The sequence below is a fragment of the Haliotis cracherodii genome, unplaced genomic scaffold (assembly GCF_022045235.1).
Source record: "Haliotis cracherodii isolate W230 unplaced genomic scaffold, xgHalCrac1.p SCAF_8, whole genome shotgun sequence".
Lineage (NCBI taxonomy): Eukaryota > Metazoa > Mollusca > Gastropoda > Lepetellida > Haliotidae > Haliotis > Haliotis cracherodii.
Genome location: NW_027266341.1, coordinates 33,867,820 through 33,887,554, shown reverse-complemented (window position 1 = coordinate 33,887,554; position 19,735 = coordinate 33,867,820). Strand labels below are relative to the sequence as shown.

General features: G+C 43.9%; 1 protein-coding gene across 4 annotated transcripts in view; it reads right to left on the bottom strand.

The window, feature by feature from the left end:
* LOC139450776 (neuronal membrane glycoprotein M6-a-like) overlaps nucleotides 1-19,735 on the bottom strand; it is a 109,946-nt gene that overhangs the window by 13,247 nt on the left and 76,964 nt on the right. For all 4 annotated transcript variants that reach the window (XM_071232607.1, XM_071232608.1, XM_071232606.1 and 1 more), the window contains one exon: nucleotides 12,904-13,042. In XM_071232607.1, coding sequence (XP_071088708.1) covers nucleotides 12,904-13,042 — 139 coding nt within the window. The remainder of the gene's footprint in view (nucleotides 1-12,903; nucleotides 13,043-19,735) is intronic.

Sequence of the window (19,735 nt, the reverse complement as noted above, 5' to 3'; positions counted from 1 at the left end):
TCGGCCCGGAGTCAGTAAATTGTGTCGGAGTTGTGTATCCAATACTATCCATGTTAAAGTGAGTGAGTGAGTGAGTTGGATTTAACGCCGCTTTTAACAGTATTCCAATTATATCGTGTCAGCTTAATGTGGGAGGAAAGCCCGAAGTGATGTGGGAGGAAAGCCCGAAGTGATGCATGTCTCAGACGTTTACCACTTCGGTGAAACCCACGAGCACGGGTATGGTGCTGACAAACCGAGAAACATAATCAGGACGAACCGGGATTCGAAACCACAATCATAGGTTTCTGGCGTGCCCAAGGGACGCAACTCTGCACGGCGAATCGCGGCGCCTTATACGACTGGGCCTCAAAAGGACATTAGTCCTGACTAGTACAAGCAGCTGAAAACACACTCACTTGGCTCTATATAAGTGCAATAATTTTGTTTGCGACGTTAAACCCCATTTCCCCATCTCACCTAATAAAAATGAAGAAACCGGTGTCACTAACAGAAACCGATTAAATGTAAGTCTGACAGACACGGCGTTATTTCAAATGTCTACGGAGGTAGTTTGACAATAGGAGACTTTGGTGAGGGCGGGGGAAGGGTTGGAGTGGGGTTTGTGTGGTGTGTGGATACGAACCGTTGTTGTCAACACGTTCAGTAATAATCAACCAAGATCCATATCCCACGAGAGATGCCTCGCTATTTTTGTCAAGACCTCTGAGCAGTAACCAGTGTTGCCAACCGAAAAAAGCCGAAGCTATGCGAGTGGTGACATCACTTCCGGTTGAATTCAGAGAGACATTTCCCCTCGTGGGTGTTGAAGATTGATTGGTCTGTTCAAAAGTATTCCTCCTCCCGTATATGACGATTGGAAAGATGGATTCACGTCCCTTCTGAGACCATTACTGCCAGTGAAAAAGAAACCAAAGGCCAGGCTTCACTACCGGTTGTGTCTAAGGGAACATATTCTTTCTCGAGTCGAGAACCGATAGTTCGGTACCATGTTCCTTCTTTCAATTTTTTGGACGGAGAGAGCGAGTTGAACTCCAGTCAACTCCGAGCAGACCCTGAAGGCTTCACACATGTCACATCAGTGTCGGGGCTCGAATATAGCCTGTTGAGAAACAATATTTCTTTCCAGATAACACGATTGCCAAAATGTTCAATTTGATTACGTGTTGACGCAAGGAATAGATTGGTTGCTCTCAAGATGGGAATAAAACCTCACAAAGTCCTGAACTAACCAATTAACTGTCGCGGCAGATCGTTGTTAGGCCACATGGTAGATTGCACGTTTCAATTACGACAGAACTTACATATCATGCTAAAAGCTGTCGACAAATTTTCCAATGGTTGCCATGACATCTTGCACAAAGAAATGATGTGACAGTAACCAAGTTTAGGGTCTAGGGTCCAGACATACCAAAAGAGACCCATCTTCGCGTGTGGTGGGGAACGGTATGACCAACCATGTTCGCGGAACTCACTCAACCGATGTCCCCAAGAACTTCATTACACTCAAGGGTATTCTCAAGGGCACGTGGGCCAGCTCAAATGAAGTGAACACGAGGTTTCTTCTACAGTACATGGTTCCAGGGTAAGTGAAATTGCAAGATGGCGGATGAAAAGGCAGACAAAATGAATGATATTGTACAAATTTCATAATACATATATCCGGGTTAGTAGAGGTCTTCAGCAATCTATGCTTGCCGTAAAAGGCGACAATGCTTGTCTTAAGAGGCACTAACGGGATCGGGTGGTCAGACTCAGACTTGCGGCAGACCACGCGAATCAAGAAAGAGTCACGGGACAAAAATGAAAAAACTTAAACTATTCTTTATATGTACATGTTACGCTCTTATGGGAGCCGTGAAGAACCGAGGTAGAATAGGTCTTCAGCAACCAATGCTTGCCGTAAAAGGCGACTATGCTTGTGAGAAGCGACTAACGGGATCGGGTGGTCAGGCTCGCTGACTTAGTTGATGCATGTCATCGTATCCCAATTGTGTGGATCGATGCTCATGTTGTCAAGAGCTGGAATATTGCTGAGTGCGGCGTACAATAACAAACAAACAAACCAAAAACATGATAAATGTTCCTAATGAAATGTGACAAGGAAGAGATGATTTCATTTAAATGGTGCCCGCCTACCCTCTGTTGAAACGTATTCTCCAGGACACACGCATCAGTCAACAGTCGGAGACGTGTTCTACACCACATGGTTCGAGAGAAGAGGGACATTACAAGACAGTTCATAAGAAAGGCACACACGATGTGCACTTTTTATTCCTTCAATTCAAAACTAATTTGTAATGCCGGCTGTGGTATTTTTTCTCACTAAAATGAGGTCCCCGAAACATCTGCTGCCATTCAGGAAACAGGTTGAGGTCTTCTTCGTCTCTTACTGACCGGTAAGAGGAAAGAAAGATGGCCGAAGGAAAGGCTGACATATAATTCCTATTAATTTCACTGATGAAAATGAAAGTTAAGCTACGGCTTTCAGGTTTATGATGTGTTAGAAGTTGAAAAAACTCCATTATTTTGGATGACTCATGGAGAAGGGCTTATGTTACGGAATACTTTTTCTCATTTACATCATAAGCAAAAAACACCAAGAGTTATTCCGATTTGGATTCCATCTGGAGAGAGAATATCCAGGAACACCCCCATGTATCATACAGCGTTATGAGTCATCAACGGGTTGGTACTTGGTGAGGGGGTCTTTGTTGTGGGTCATAGTCGCCACTTGGGCCAAACATGGGCTGCTGAAGACCTATTCTACTCCGGATCTTCACGTGTCGAGTGAGTGGCTTTTGGTTTAACGCCGCTTTTAGTAATTCAGTTATATATACTCAAAAGAAGTTAAGGAACACTTATTTTGCTTAGTTTATAAGGGAAGATGAATCCCGAAAGGATGCAGTTTCAGTGTTCACCACTTTGATGAAACCCAGGAGCACCCATGGTGCTGACAAACCAAGGGAACTGGGATTCGAACCCATGTCCAAAGGTTTCTGACACACCATGGGAATTAAACACAGAGATTTCTGCAGTGAACTGTGGCACCTTAGACAACTATAAAAGAAACGTTTTCCAGTCCAGCGCCTTTTTGTAGTTTTGTAGTGACAATCGTTGTTAATTAACCCCCACTGAATAGATGGTTCTTCATAACTCCATGTTGCTCATACGAACATTCCACACTATTACACAGCATTGTAACCAGCCGTGAAGGGATGCATGTAAAGTGATGTCGGCAGATGTCAGAAATACACGATGCTATCCAATAACCGACTTCACATCACAAGAACCTTCAACACGGACGTGCCCTCGAGCGTGTATTCAATTGCAGGGAAACAGTAATGTTGCGGTTGTCATGTTTCAACTCGGCAAGAACATTTGTCTAACGTTGATGAACATGAGCCTTGGTTTGTGATGTGACATTCTGAGGGGACATAGGGTTTAAGATTATTGCACTTCATGGGTCGTAACATGCATGAGTGAATGGGTGAGTGAGTATGTATTAACGCCGCTTTTAGCAATATTCCAGCAATATCATAGCGGGGGACACCAGAGTGAGTGAGTATGGTTTTACGCCGCCTTTAGCAATATTCCAGCAATATCATAGCGGGGGACACCAGAAATGGGCTTCACACATTGTACCAATGTCGGGAATCGAACCCGGGTCTTCGGTATAACGGTGGGGGACACCAGAAATAGGCTTCACACATTGTACTCATGTTTGGAATCGAACCCGGGGCTTCGGCGTGACGATCGAAGGCTTTAACCACTTGGCTACCCATCCGCCCCCGCCGCCTTGAAACGTATTTCAGCTGCAATAATACATGTAGTCATAGCGATGGTCCTGCAACATGACTGTGGAATATGTTTATCTCATGGAATAACAATCTAGAAACGTATACAAAAGCAAGTCTAGCCAGCTTTAGCTAGCTCTATTCCACATGAAATCAGCATAGGGACATTTTTAATTTTTATATTTAGAGTCAAGAAGGGTATTGTATAATATAAGATTTTATATATTAAATGGTAGTCTATCATAATGAGAGAGAAAGATTTAAGTAACTTAGGTCATCTTAGTGAAGTTTAACACCTTGGTACAGCCCACTAAACCGATATGGACACATACTGGATCATTATCGGGGCGAAGCGGATCATGGCACGGCCAAGGAATGTAACTTGCATACCCTTGCAGACACCAACCCAGGACATACAATGACGCCCAGTCTGACGATTGTATTTCCAATTTAAATATATATCAGCCGTAAAACCGTATTAAAAATTCTGTAACACCAAGGTAAAAGAGTGAACAAAGAGATTATTGGACGCCTGGGTGAGTTTGTACCATCTAGGAAATCAAACTCGTCTTCAGAGTGACGAGAGAACGCCTGAAGTACTGAGCTACCCTACCACCATAAGAGCACACTACTGGTGGTGTTGGCACGATCGGCACAACCTGTTCGGATAAGGCACTTGTACCTACCTGAGCACGTTCAAAATTCCTCAACAAAAAACAGGGTCCGGATTTTTAGGCCCCACCATATTGCTAAATTCAAGACGTCCACGCCAAGAATAAACAGTCTCGATTATCTGCTCAACCAGATTACACTGGGCGTAAAATGCAACATAGTTATGCAAATCATTTGAATGGATAACCGCACATCAGTGATGACGCCATGTGTTGGCGAAAAGGTTAAGCATATCCTGCTCTAAGATTGGTTTAGTTGGTTTGTTTGTTGTTTTACGCCGCACTCAGCAATATTCCAGCTATTTGACGGCGGTCTGTAAATAATCGTGTCTGGACCAGACAATCCAGTGATTTATATGATGAGTATCGATCCACACAATTGGAATCGATGACATGCATCAACCAAGTCAGCGAGCCTGACCATCCGATCCCGTTAGTCGCCTCTTACGACATGCATAGTCGCCTTTTACCCCGACCTTCACGGGTCCTGCTCTAAGACATCTTTGAAATAACAGCCGAAAGGTGGCAATGAAGTAACTGTTTGTTGAGTTGTCAAGGAAACTCTTGTCTCGCTTCCATTGGCACCTATTCCAGAACCCTGTAGCGGCTTACCTGCCACTAATCAGAAGTAGTAAATATATCGCGTTCCCATAGCATATGTACCATATCAAAAATAGACCCGTGACTACGCAGCTAAACTGGTATGATGATATGCATACCACGCGTTGTTCAATATTCCAGGGAGTCGGACCAGTTTGAGAACCCGCCAGCCTCCTTGATGGAATTCCGTTTGTTTGTAGTTGAATGTGCACCAAAGTATTCTACTGCCTATCCGTCCAAAACGATATAAAGTTGATGCCAACCCAGCCACTGGGACAATGCATATTACTGTTTAAGAATTCGTCTGAGCCGAGATGAGACTACAACGCAACTAACTGAGATGAATTTCTACACCTGCGGGTTAGAATTTCAAATCCAGATGAAGGCATGTATGGAATTCAATCCTTATCGTGCAAATAGGATATTGATTCGGTTTTATATATACATTAGGTACAATTTCCCTAGCTTTCTTTTGTCCCTTAGAGTAGGCTTTGTCTTTGATGGACAATTGAAATCCTCTGACGCAAGACACTGACTAACATCCTTTGATAGAATATACTGGTTCTTTATTTTCGGGATTGTTTCTAAAATGAGATGGAAACATCAGCACAAGAACCCAATACTGTAACACATTATACCCCTGGCGTTACAATTGATGTGCTGCATCATTCCAGTACTGTATAGCGTGCAGCACTATATACCCCAATTGGCTTGCAAAGTTGCGTCCCTTTGCCGTGCTGAATCCGGGGTACGTGTTTGAATCTATGTATGTCTGCCGCACGTTAGTGATTGTGGGTTCCACCATGTTATAAAAGTCAGCCCACGATCATTTACTCAATCAACTGTAAAACATCCTTCTGACGACCACACTCAGGTAAGCTCAATTCCATAGGTCATCTCGGTACAAAGATGGTAATGTCCCCGGACCCGTGAAGATCCGGGGTAGAATAGATCTTCATCAACCCATGCTTGCCATAAAAGGCGACTATGCTGGCCGAAAGAGGAGACTAAGGGGATCGGGTGGCCAGGCTCGCTGACTTGGTTGATGCACGTCATCGTACCCTAGTTGCGTAGATCGATGCTCATGATATCAATCACTGTATTGTCTGGTCCAGACTCGATTATTTACAGACCGCCGTCATATAGCTGAAGTATTGCTGAGGGAGGCGTTAAACAAGAAACAAAGTGGTCCAAGTGTGGTCTCGTATTGGAACTGGACTAGTTTCACTAGTGTCAACTACATGAAGCATTCTTGCATCAGACTCCCAGGAAAACACATTAAGCATATTAGCTTTAGCATCTCTACCTTCTACTCAAGGGGGCACCAGGGTAGAATAGAATAAACCCCAGCATGACCCCAACAGGCGATTGAAAAGAGGATTGGGTGGTCACAGTTTGTGAACATGTAGCCTGCGTGACATTATGCCGCGAAGGCGTGGATCGTTGGTCATGCTGTCAGCTCGTCGTTTCCCGGGCCCATTATCGTCGTTCACAGACCATCGGGATATAGCTGGAATATTGCTGACTGGAAGTAAAACATCCTTCACACACTCCAGTTGATCCAAAGCCAGGGTTCTAATTTGATTATAAGGTTCAGGAGGCAGAGTCTTCCATCGAGCCAATATGCAGGACTCATTGGTTCTAAGTTTCCCCCAGGAACGTCATTAGCCGTAGGCGAACAAAATCAGCCTTGGACTGTGTACTCGGAAACTGGTGGTCCCAGACGACCAACAGAGAGCACTGGCCAAGACTCTTTTTATAAGACAGGTCACCCAATGAATCACACTTTCAGCATTTAGTTTGATGGCTACATTCCATCACTGAATTTCTTCAAGTTTCAGAACACTGCCTTTCATGACTAGGTTGATGACCGTACTACAGGGTCTGGTAATTGATTGACACTATTACACTATAGACGAAGCGTTAATACTTGTTTGCTAGTGTGTATGGATAAGCACCAGATGACTTTACCACGATGAAACCTTAAGAGTTATAAAAACATGTGATATAAAGAAATAACATTGGGATGCGGGGGTGGGGGGTTGGTGGGGTTGTGGCGCACGTGGCCCAGTCGTCTTAGGCGCCGCGATTCGCTATGCAGAGTTGCGTCCCTTTGGGCACGCCAGAAACAACCTATGATTGATTGTGGGTTCGAATCCTGGTTCGCCCCGATAATGTTTCTAGGTTTGTCAGCACCATACCCGTGCTCGTGGGTTTCCCGAAGTGGTAAACGTCCGAGACCTGCATCACTTCGGGCTTTCCTCCCACATTAAGCTGACACGCCGTGATATAACTGGAGTACTGTTAAAAGCGGCGTTAAACCCAACTCACTCATTCACTTTGATGAAGTTGAAGAGCGAGCTTCAGAGAACCGTAGTTGGTTGTCATATTTACAGTTATGATAGCTGTAATTACTAACTTGTAAGTGTATAGATTAACACCAGGTGATGTGAGTGAGTGAGTGAGTTCTGTTAAACGTTGCTTTGAACAGTGTTCCAGTTATATCATGACGTTTCAGCTTAATATGGAAGGAAAACTCGAAGTCTCAGACGTTTACCAAATGGTGCTAGCACACATAGAAAGATAGAAACATAATCACGACGAACCGGGATTCGAACCAACGATCAAAGGTTTCGGGCGTGCCCAAGGGACGTGACTCTGCACAGCGAATCTTGCCCTCCTTATCGGGTGTAGACAAACCAGATAACAGATACTATCATCACGTCACGGGAGTACGATGACACACTAGGACAGCCAGCCACATTCCAGATCAGTCAAGAGGGTCCATCAAGACACTAAGAAACTTTCTTGCGAAACCTCACATTCTCCTCCTTTTCCGCAAAACATATTTTTTCAACAAATACAGTTCTGGTCGATAGTTTTCTAAATGCCCAGTTTCACTACGATAGCCTAGTTCCCGCACTCATGTCCAACACACTGCTAAAAGACGCCATTGGTACAATGTCGTTGCAACTTTAAGGACACACAAAGTGGACACTATCCGACCATTATGAAGCAAAGGATAACGTCGCAGCATCGGGGCGCCACCACCTCTAGCATCCGCAGCCATTACGCATGTTGGCTGTTACCGTAATTCAGTACGTCGGTGAAAGGAGTCAGCGCATTGTGGCGTGATAATGAACTCTGTCATTTTCAGCCACGACTGCTTTCCGATTCTGGAATATGTCAATGTTTGAAACCGTTGTGTTCATCTATGTCGTCTGCTGTCAATAATTTGAATCGTTGTCTTCATAAGGAATGTCGTCTGCTGAAACATATTTTCCCCCTGACTGACACACTTTCATGGATATTATCAGATATCTGCTATCTATTCTACAGATGTGACGTATAATTCGAATTCACACGCTTTGTCTGTCTTGCTGATCAAAATTAGTGTCTTGCCTTCGCGCGGTGTCGTCTGCTCTGGACATGCTGGTTGTAAGGTGTACATTGTGGTATCATGAGCCAATAAGTTTGGATAATTTGAAGTGACATTTTGATTTTGTTTCTTCTGCTTCTTATGCCAGCACTTGCCATCTGCTCGTCAGGACTTCCAGCTTCCTGTTCATCGTGGTCATATCATAAGAGCGTTTGTTTGTTTGTTTGTTATTCAACGCCGCACTCAGCAATATTATAGCTATATGATGGCGGTCTGTAAATAATCGAGTCTGGACCAGACAATCCAGTGATTGACATAATGAGCATCGATCCACGCAATTGGGATCGATGACATCCATCAACTAAGTCAGCGAGTCTGACCACCCGATCCCGTTGTTCGCCTCTTACGACATGGGTTGCTGAAGACCTATTCTACCTCGGATCTTCAGGGGTCCCATAACAGCGTAACTTATACATATAAAGAATAGTTTAAGTATTTTCATTTTTGTCCCGTGTCTCGTTCTTAATTCGCGTGGTCTGCCGCGAGTCTGAGCTGTCTTTACATGTGCATGGTCTTCCTTACTCTGCTCCTTCTCTGATAATAATTGGGAACTTGCCATAAATCTTCCTAGCATTTCTTTGCTACGTCACTCCGCTGTCTGGCCCTTGCATCAGTCAATAGTATCATCCATTATCCACAATCCCCCATGTGTGGTTGTTCCCCCGGCCCACGGACACCTGGGTTCGTACAGAGACGTACGGCATTACCAAAAGAAAACAATCATGAAGTATGGCTTTTTCTCAACAAAACACTTTCTATATTCATAAGAAATCTCTGCTAAATCTGCTATATCATTATTAAGTTCAATAATGTTTGTTTACTTGTTGTTTCACGCCGCACTCAGCAATAGTCCAGCTATATGACAGCGGTCTGTAAATATTCGAATCTCGACCAGACAATCCAGTTATTGACATCATGAGTATCGATCCACGCAATTGGGGTAAGATGACATCCCCAAGGAAGGCACAGAGGCTTGGCTTCACATATTGTACCGATGCAGGGATCGAACTGAGATGAACGGTCTTCCCGACCACCCGACCAACCAGTTAGAATTCTCCCTCAGCGGTTTGAACCTTCAGATCCCCAGTGTGTCCTCTTAATAACAAGGCGAAGGAGCACTACACTATATGAGAGCGATGAAAGCTCAGAATGCCTGTTGAGTACAGTACCTTTATGATCCAGGACTTTCCTGGACGTGGTAATCTTTTAAGGTCACACTTTGTCGGTCTTTGGACTTATCTATTTCCGTAGAAGGATGCGCAAGTGGACTTTCATCAACCATCCAAACTACATCCGTGTTCCATGTCGTTCATAAATTATGTGCGAACTGAAAATGGGCTTCCCATTTTCCTATCAACGGTTCACATTTGGCATTTGATGTAAACAGCTTTTCCCTTGTGAAACAAGTGGTATCATCAACCTTTTTATTCAATTGAGTGTAATGGTTTAGTCTGGTACTGTGCAAATCTCCCACTCTTTCATATACTCAGGCAGTTTCGGGGCAAACCTCTTAAAAGGTCACATATTAAGACTGCGGGGCTTTCTGTTCGTCGAGCGTCATCCACCGCGTTAGATTACAGTTTATTGTTTATCACAAGAAAAGGAATTCTCAATTTGCATCAGTCCTAAACAGTGTGCCTCAAACTGTTATCGATACTGAACTGCATCTCCCATATATGTGTCTTAGGTCAATATGCAAACATGATTAATCCTTATCGATCTTTTTCCCGCCTTAGAAGCACTTCGTGAATATGGCTTCCTCTTCTTGCTGTGTCCGTGTGGCACACGGGAAACACACCATAGTTGTCGTCTGCTGAGCTGTCAAGCTACACATGTGCAGAGAATGCAGGCCACGAACCAACCTGCATGCTTTCCTGCACGAGCTCACGCGGAGTGTCGTCTGCCAGCTTAACCGATCAACAAGTAACTAATCTATGGATAAAACAAAGGCAGGTTCTCGTGCTGAAGAAGTGTATATCGACAAAGCATTATCTGCCATAACGGAAAGATAGGATCAACATTGGTTGTCACTCGGCACGATTTTGAATATATCTGTCGCAAAAATGTAGGCCAGAGGAAAGTAATGTTGTATCGAGGCACTCCATCTTGGTCACTCGATCCGTCCGCAGTAAAAACAGGCAGCTGGTAATCTGGGAAACGCCTCTGTTGTTGACAATGAAACTCAAAACATTCTGCGTCGCAAAACTCCAGACTCAGACAGTTCTTTGCTGCGTCAACACCCTCACAAGTTGAAATAATTTGTAGAATAAATAAACCTGAATGGTAACATTTTGAAAACTGGATTTTCAATTATGCGTGAAACTAGCCGACTCCACCCATTGTCTCGTTCGAGATGACTTTGTCAATACTGGAATCAGCAAGTCTAATTTGACCCTGTTGCTAGAAGAATGTCAGCATCATCACTGAGACGAATTATGCGCCAATAACTGTCTCGATGTCCGCCATTGTTCTGGTGAAACATCCGTGCACACCAACAAGGCATAGAACTTTCCAATGCGTAGTCCATCCTTTGGAATCCATATCTTAAGTTGTCATTTTGGGTAAGCTCAACAAAACCATCCCCCCACCTCTTAGCATTTCCAATGTTTTATTCTTTGCCCGTTGGTTCTTCTGTTGTGCATGTGGATTTTATTGTCAGGTGTCCATATCTATTTAGGATCAAATTGGGGGCACGGGTGGTCCAGTCGTCTCGGGCGTCGCAATTCGCTGTGCAGAGTTGCGTCCCTTGGGCACGCCAGAGACCGATATGATCGCGGGTTCGAAATCGGGTTCGCCCAGATAATGTTTCTATGTTTGTTAGCACTATACCCGAGTTTTGTTCTAAATTTATAATTTATTTAATTGTTCTTATATTTACCACAGACTCTACCCTTTCACAACTATAATTAATGAGTGAGTGAGTGAGTGAGTATGGTTTTACGCTGCTTTTAGCAATATTCCAGCAAGATCACGGCGGGGGAACCAGAAATGTGCTTCACACATTGTACCCATGTTGGGAATCAAACCCGGGTCTTTGGCGTGACGAGCCAACGCTTTAACCACTAGACTACCCAACCGCCCCACTATAATTAATAGTTTATATTATCTTAAGGCAGGTGTTGTTCACCTTAAGGTCCTTATCTGTTATCAATTCAACCCTACCTGACCCCGTCCACGAAAATGAGAAGTTTTGTTTGTTTATTTGTTAACGCCATACTCGGCAATATTCCAGCTGTATGACGGAGGGCTGTAAACAATCGAGTCACCCACCCTACAGCCCAGACTTAGCCCCCAGTGACTATTTCCTCTTCCTGCAAATGGAATCTGCCCTACGTGGAAGACGCTTCCAGGATGACGAGGACGTAAAGGTTGCCACAGAGGCGTGGTTAGATGGCCAATATGCGGATTTCTATAAAAGTGGTATTGTCATAGCGACTGATGTACGACACCCATTGTCTGAAGAACATTTTATTGCAAAGACTCATTACCCTGGAGCCATGACATCTATATGCCTTGAAATACTTAATTGCTGTTATTTATGAGATGCTTATCCTAATTGTTAATCCCTATTTTTGTGTACATCGACTGTCTGCCATCCTGCTGATGAATTACTGTTTACATTTATATTTATCACTTACTAAATGTCAGGTGACCTTGGCTGTATAAGCCTTGGTCCAGAATGATTGAGAAAGAAAGGCCTTACCCTTAGCCTAGCTAGGGTTAGGCTTGGTGCTTCCGGGGCACCTAGACAACAACCACTACCACTATGTGCTGACCTGGGACATAGTGTCTTTTGTATGTATATATCTACATGTATAAAGTAAAACTGTATATACCGCAAGCCATCGTCTCCAAGTCGTCACTTCCTACTGAGAACCATACGTCGCCCCCTTGCATATACGACTATGCAAATTATTCATTAATCAACGCCAGACCACACGCGTTGTTAGTATTACAGCTTGAAGGACAAATGGAATAAGCGTAATGAGGTGAATGGAGATTATAATGAAAAAAAAGTGCAAAAGATCTTCTGCGACTTGGTCTTATATTGAAGTTGTAAAACATATAGAACGCCCCTCGCCCCTCGCCCCTCGCCCCTCGCCCCTCGTCTTGTTTGTTTGTTGTTTAACGCAGCCCTCAGCAATATTCAAGCTATATGACGGCGGTCTGTATATAATCAAATCTGGACCAGACGATCCAATGATTGGCATCATGAGCATCGATTCACGCAATTGGGATACGATAACATGCATCAACCAAGTCAGCCAGCCTGACCACGCGATCCCGTTAGTCGCCTCTTACGAGAAGCTTAGTCGCAAGCATGGGTTGCTGAAGACCTGTTCGATCCCGGATCTTCACGGGTCAGTCGGGTATAGAGCACCCGTGTGTGTCTTACCGTAGTTCTTGAGATCTATGCAGGTGAGGCCAGTGTGTCCAGTGAGGATGAACAGCATGCCCAGCAACACCAGCGGCACCGTCAGCAGAGCCAGGGCCAGCACCCACACCAGAGTCAGGAAGTACACGAACATCAGAAGCTGGAGGTAGAAAACAGACATGGTTGGTCCGGATGTCAGGGTATTAGCGTCTTGGCTGTCGGGCGGACATCCTCGGACAAAGAACAGGTGATGGTGTGTCTAGTGTGTGAAGGTCTGGGTTGTATAACGGGGAAAACCACGGACGGAACAGGAGATGGTGTGTCTAGAGCGTGAAGGTTTTTGGTTGTAAAACGGGGGAAATCCACGGACGGAACAGGAGATGGTGTGTTTAGAGTGTGAAGGTCTGGGTTGTATAACGGGGGAAACCACGGACGGAACAGGATATGATGTGTCTAGAGTGTGAAGGTCTGGGTTGTATAACGGTGGACATCCGGTGATGGCGTTTCTATAGATTGTTCAGGGTATCTACTATTCCAGGGTATCTACTATTCTATTCTAGAGTATCTACTTTTCAGGGTATCTACTATTGCAGGGTAGCTACTCTTGAAGGGTATCTTCTATTGCAGGATATCTACTCTTGCTGGGTATATACTATTGTAGGGTATCTGCTATTCTAAGGTATCTACTATTCTTAATATCTCTACTATTCTTGAGTATCGATAATTGAAGGGTACCTACTATTCTAGTGTATCTACTATTCAGTGGTATCGATTATTCTGGGTATCTACTATTTTAGGGTTTCTGCTATCGTGACAGAACATGGCGAGGGCTGTGATAGGTAATCTGGGGTCATTGATCCACTCTGTTGCGGAGGTCGATAAGTACTAGTGTCTGAGGACAGAAACTGATGAACTAAAGGTCTGACATGGGAGCCATGGTTTGTACGACGGGGGCACGTCTCTACATCAGTGCGTGGGTAGATTAATTCCAGTGGTGGAGGACGAAACACGGGAAGGGAGGGTTGGCCTGCTGCATGGGCTCCACTGCCACCAGCAGAAAGGGAGGAGAAAAATATCGGAAATACCAACATCACGTAAGTATGAAAACAAATACCAACATCATGTCAGAATGAAGAGCTCGGAAATACCAACATGATGTAAGTATGGAAGGAATAGAGCTTAACCACGTTGTGAAATATATGGGGGTGGGGCCTAATGGGGAACACGAGGGCAAGGGGGTAGAGGTATAGGGTGGAGGGGTGGGGGCACTTGGCAACAGCGTCAACGTGGAAACACTGATGGCCAAATGACTGAAACGTGAATGAATAAGGTATTGTTCCTCCTATCAAGCAAACACGCTATGATGTGACTACAATTCTGTTTAAAGCAGCGTCAAACCGAACTCACTCACTCACTCGTCGTACAACAGTAAAATCAGATTGCAACTTTACCATCACTGTTGAAATAATTATTGGATGAAACTCAGTTAATCGGACATTTTCAATTAAATCATCAAATTATTTTCCGAAACGAGTAACTGTCATTGAGAAACGTGCTTTGTATTATACGAAGCGTTCCAAACAACAAACTTCAGGAAAGCGAGGTTTTTCGAATCAACATGCTACAGACAATCTTCCCGACGCGAGTTGTCCACTGGCCTATTTCAAAGCCTAGTTTCTACTTTGATAAAAAGGCTAGTGGGCGCTCTTGCCTCGGGAAGATGGGTGCAGACCACAAAGGGTTACACTGAGCAGTAAAAACTCCGGTTATCCAGACGGTACCGTTCATAATGAATCGTCCGGGGAAACGCAGTCTAGAATAGCGGGTCCGGCCTAACAGATTTTTCATTAAGCCATACAAAGGTGATAACATCGAGACCATCCGTCAGCTGGATCTTGGGATCCGCACCGCTGCATGTTTTATACGTGTGACAGACCAACTGTTACAACACGAAAACAGCAGAACCAATCCATTTTCACTGGGTCTTGGGGGACCAGGTGGCCCTGTCGTCTAATCGCGGTGTAGAGTTGCGTCCCTTTGGCTTGGCTTAATCATTTGATCGTGGTTCGAATGCAGATTCGCCCCGATTATGTTTCCAGGTTTGTTAGCACCATACCCTTGCTCGTGGGTTTAACCAAAGTGGGACCTATGATCTGCATCAGCACCCGCATCAAGCTGTGATGTAACTGAAATACTGTTCAAAGCGGCGTTAAATTCCCTCACTTACTCAGTGCATCTTGGCACTAATACCCCCGTGAGTTGGAACGCGGCTCAACGAAGCAATCTTATAAAACACATTGACTTTGTAATACCCAGATTGGCAATTCAACATGTATTGACAATCCGAGTGATACAGACGTAGATGCAAGATCGTGCTTCAAATCTCCAGGTTCCAAGTCATATTCTATTCTATTCATATTACGGAATCGCGTGTCCAGATCATCGTGCGTTTCACTGAACATAAATAGTCTGGAATGTTTTGCACATTTGTCCTATTTAGAGTAATTTCTTTTCAAAACTTCACAATTAACTCATGCAGTGAGTAGTTGCATATTGTCTTGGAATGACGCACCTTTCTAAACTCACGCCATCCAAACCCGATATTTATTGACAGGTTCGGCTCGGTGAGTATTACCCGGACAAGAATGATCAATACAACTGATTGAAGTGCGTGGTTTTCTCAATTGCGATCGCAACCAGTGTCATTTTTGCTAAAGAAATAACATCAACACCGTAAGCCTATAAAAGCATTATCAATTATGGAAATTCATAAAATGGCCTTTGGTGTGTCTCTTAAAAGACGTATTGAGTATGAGAACTCGAAATAACTCAAAAAAAACATTCTGTTCAATATTGAACCGGCAGTCAGTTAAAATCTTTTTTTTGAGACTTCTTCTGGTGCACGCGTGGCATGACCTCTCTCGAGGGCGACCAGAGACATCTGTAGTATACCCAATGCGTGAAATTGACAGAGTACAGCTTCAAAGAAACCTCTCCTCTACTTAAGCATGCTCCAGTGCCATACGGGCTTTTTCTACTTACGACAGAGAGGAGTGAGTAGTTTCTAGATAAAAAAATATTGTGAAACGTGAAACAGATACTAACAGAAGAGGGTCAGCGTTCTAGATACGGCCGAAACCTGACTTAACAAAATACAGGTCTGTCTGTCCGTATATCTGCGTCCTGTCTGTATGTCTTAATCATGACTGTCTGTCCGTATATCTGCGTCCTGTCTCTATGTCTTAATCATGACTGTCTGCCCGTATATCTGCGTCCTGTCTCTATGTCTTAATCATGACTGTCTGTCCGTATATCTGCGTCCTGTCTGTATGTCTTAATCATGACTGTCTGTCCGTATATCTGCGTCCTGTCTGTATGTCTTAATCATGACTGTCTGCCCGTATATCTGCGTCCTGTCTGTATGTCTTAATCATGACTGTCTGCCCGTATATCTGCGTCCTGTCTGTATGTCTTAATCATGACTGTCTGTCCGTATATCTGCGTCCTGTCTGTATGTCTTAATCATGACTGTCTGTCCGTATATCTGCGTCCTGTCTGTATGTCTTAATCATGACTGTCTGTCCGTATATCTGCGTCCTGTCTGTATGTCTTAATCATGACTGTCTGCCCGTATATCTGCGTCCTGTCTCTATGTCTTAATCATGACTGTCTGCCCGTATATCTGCGTCCTGTCTCTATGTCTTAATCATGACTGTCTGTCCGTATATCTGCGTCCTGTCTGTATGTCTTAATCATGACTGTCTGTCCGTATATCTGCGTCCTGTCTGTATGTCTTAATCATGACTGTCTGCCCGTATATCTGCGTCCTGTCTGTATGTCTTAATCATGACTGTCTGTCCGTATATCTGCGTCCTGTCTGTATGTCTTAATCATGACTGTCTGTCCGTATATCTGCGTCCTGTCTGTATGTCTTAATCATGACTGTCTGTCCGTATATCTGCGTCCTGTCTGTATGTCTTAATCATGACTGTCTGTCCGTATATCTGCGTCCTGTCTGTATGTCTTAATCATGACTGTCTGTCCGTATATCTGCGTCCTGTCTGTATGTCTTAATCATGACTGTCTGTCCGTATATCTGCGTCCTGTCTGTATGTCTTAATCATGACTGTCTGCCCGTATATCTGCGTCCTGTCTGTATGTCTTAATCATGACTGTCTGTCCGTATATCTGCGTCCTGTCTCTATGTCTTAATCATGACTGTCTGTCCGTATATCTGCGTCCTGTCTGTATGTCTTAATCATGACTGTCTGTCCGTATATCTGCGTCCTGTCTCTATGTCTTAATCATGACTGTCTGTCCGTATATCTGCGTCCTGTCTGTATGTCTTAATCATGACTGTCTGTCCGTATATCTGCGTCCTGTCTGTATGTCTTAATCATGACTGTCTGTCCGTATATCTGCGTCCTGTCTGTATGTCTTAATCATGACTGTCTGTCCGTATATCTGCGTCCTGTCTGTATGTCTTAATCATGACTGTCTGTCCGTATATCTGCGTCCTGTCTGTATGTCTTAATCATGACTGTCTGTCCGTATATCTGCGTCCTGTCTGTATGTCTTAATCATGTCTCTTATGTTTGATAATCGGTTTCTGTATGTCTGTTCCTGTATGTATGTCTGCAAGTCTGCACACTGCATGTCCAACCGAAGGTCAATTAGACTTTAACCCGGTGACAATTGTCATCAACAGTGATAGGAGTTGAATATTTGAAGAAGTGACAAAGCAAAATAACTTCATTGTCAACATTACTGCAGCTCTTTCACATCGTGTTTTATACTGGAGACAAGCCAAAAGTAATATTGAGATCACAGACGTTTACTGAAGATACCCAAGAGCACGGATCCTGCAAGGGACGTAACTCTACTATTTCGGCGCCTTGGACAACAATGCAACAAGTGCCGCTTAGAATAAATACCGCTGCAACAAACATAATTCGCGTTACTTGTCGCACCGCCCTCTCCCACGGCCACAAACTTCAAAGAACTGAGTTCCATTTCTCAAGAGGCACAATTGGAGAATGATTATGTGAAGAACTCTCCGGCTGTGTAGTGAACCTAGCTGGCAACCAATGGTGAGTTTTTAGTGGGCTGACTCTTCTTCCAGAAACCTTGAGAGTGACGCATCACGTTGTTCCAGCAAGTGATATCGATTGGAACGTCAACTTCTCTAATAAGGTTGACTAAATGCCCTTTTTTTATTCCAAAACACCTCCAACAAATTCACAGAGAACGTCAAGGGTTAGAAAACCAGCTTATCGTTCATGTGCCAGTCGGTACATTCATGCACGTTGTTAAGCAATGGGGTAGTGGTTAAATCATTAGACTTAAGTACTGCGGTGTAAGAAACTCAGTCTATGACTCACTTATTTAGCTGGTTTGTTTCTTTGTTTGTTTGTTTGTTTGTTTAACGTGGCGAATTTTCCACCTATATGACGGCGGTCTCTAAATAATCGAGTCTGGAAGAGACAATCCAGTGATTGACATCATGAGCATCAATCTACACAATTGGTATACGATGACATGCATCGAGCCTGACCATCCGATCCCGTTTGTCGCCTCTTCCTCTTACGACAAGTATGGGTGCTGAAGACCAATTCTAAACCGGATCTTCACGGGTACTTATTAGGCAAAATACCGACTTATAAGCAATGGTCGGTATATCACACATACTCAATTCGACATAACGTTTGTTCGGTATAACCTGTGTTCGACATAGCCTATGTTCGACATAAAACCTGTGTTCGACATATTCTACATACCCGAAGTTTTCGCATAACATGTGCCAACCAACCACAGACTCAATACGAGGCTGCTAAACGGAATCATTGAAAGTTTGTTCGTTTGTTGTTTAACGCCGCACTCAGCAATGTTCCAGCTATATGACGGCGGTCTGTAAATAATCGAGTCTGGACCAGACAATCCAATGATTGATATCATGAGCATCGATCCACACAATTGGGATACGATGACATGCATCAACCAAGTCAGCGAGCCTGACCACCCGATCCCGTTAGTCGCCTCTTACGAGAAGCATTGTCGCCATTTACGGCAAGCATGGGTTGCTGAAGACCTATTCTACCCCGGATCTTCACGGGTCTGTAGGGTATGTAGCACCCGTGTGTATCTTACCGCAGTTCTTGAGATTTATGCCTCTTACGACAAGCATAGTGGGGTTGGTTGGCCTAAATCGCACCAAAATATAAAATTAAACCCGGTCACAAGGCGATACGAGTGGCCACCCTAACCACATGACCACCCATTCCACCGTCTGTCTAGCCAGAATATATATCTCCAAAACAACAATAATAAAATCAAAATGGAGCCCAGAAAAAATCGAAATGGAGCCCAGAACAATCCTTGCTTTCAGGCTTGAGCTTAAGCAATCTAGACTTGCCAAATCCATTCTACACTTGAGTTTTTCTCCACGGCCTGGGAGACAGACTCCCGCGGTAGTATTCCTATTTTATAGTTCCATGTCCCAATTAGCAAATACATTCCAAACAACATGCACGATTGTGTTCCTATTTTAATAGTCTACTTTATAGTTCCATCTCCCTATTAGCAAATACATTCCAAACAACAGGAATGATTGTGTTCCTATTTTTATAGTCTATTTTATAGTTCCATGTCCCTATCAGCAAATACATTCCAAACAACAGGCGCGATTGAATTCCTATTTTTATAGTCTATTTTATAGTTCCATGTCCCTATCAGCAAATACATTCCAAACAACAGGCGCGATTGAATTCCTATTTTTATAGTCTAGTTTATAGTTCCATGTCCCTATCAGCAAATACATTCCAAACAACAGGCGCGATTAAATTCCTATTTTTAT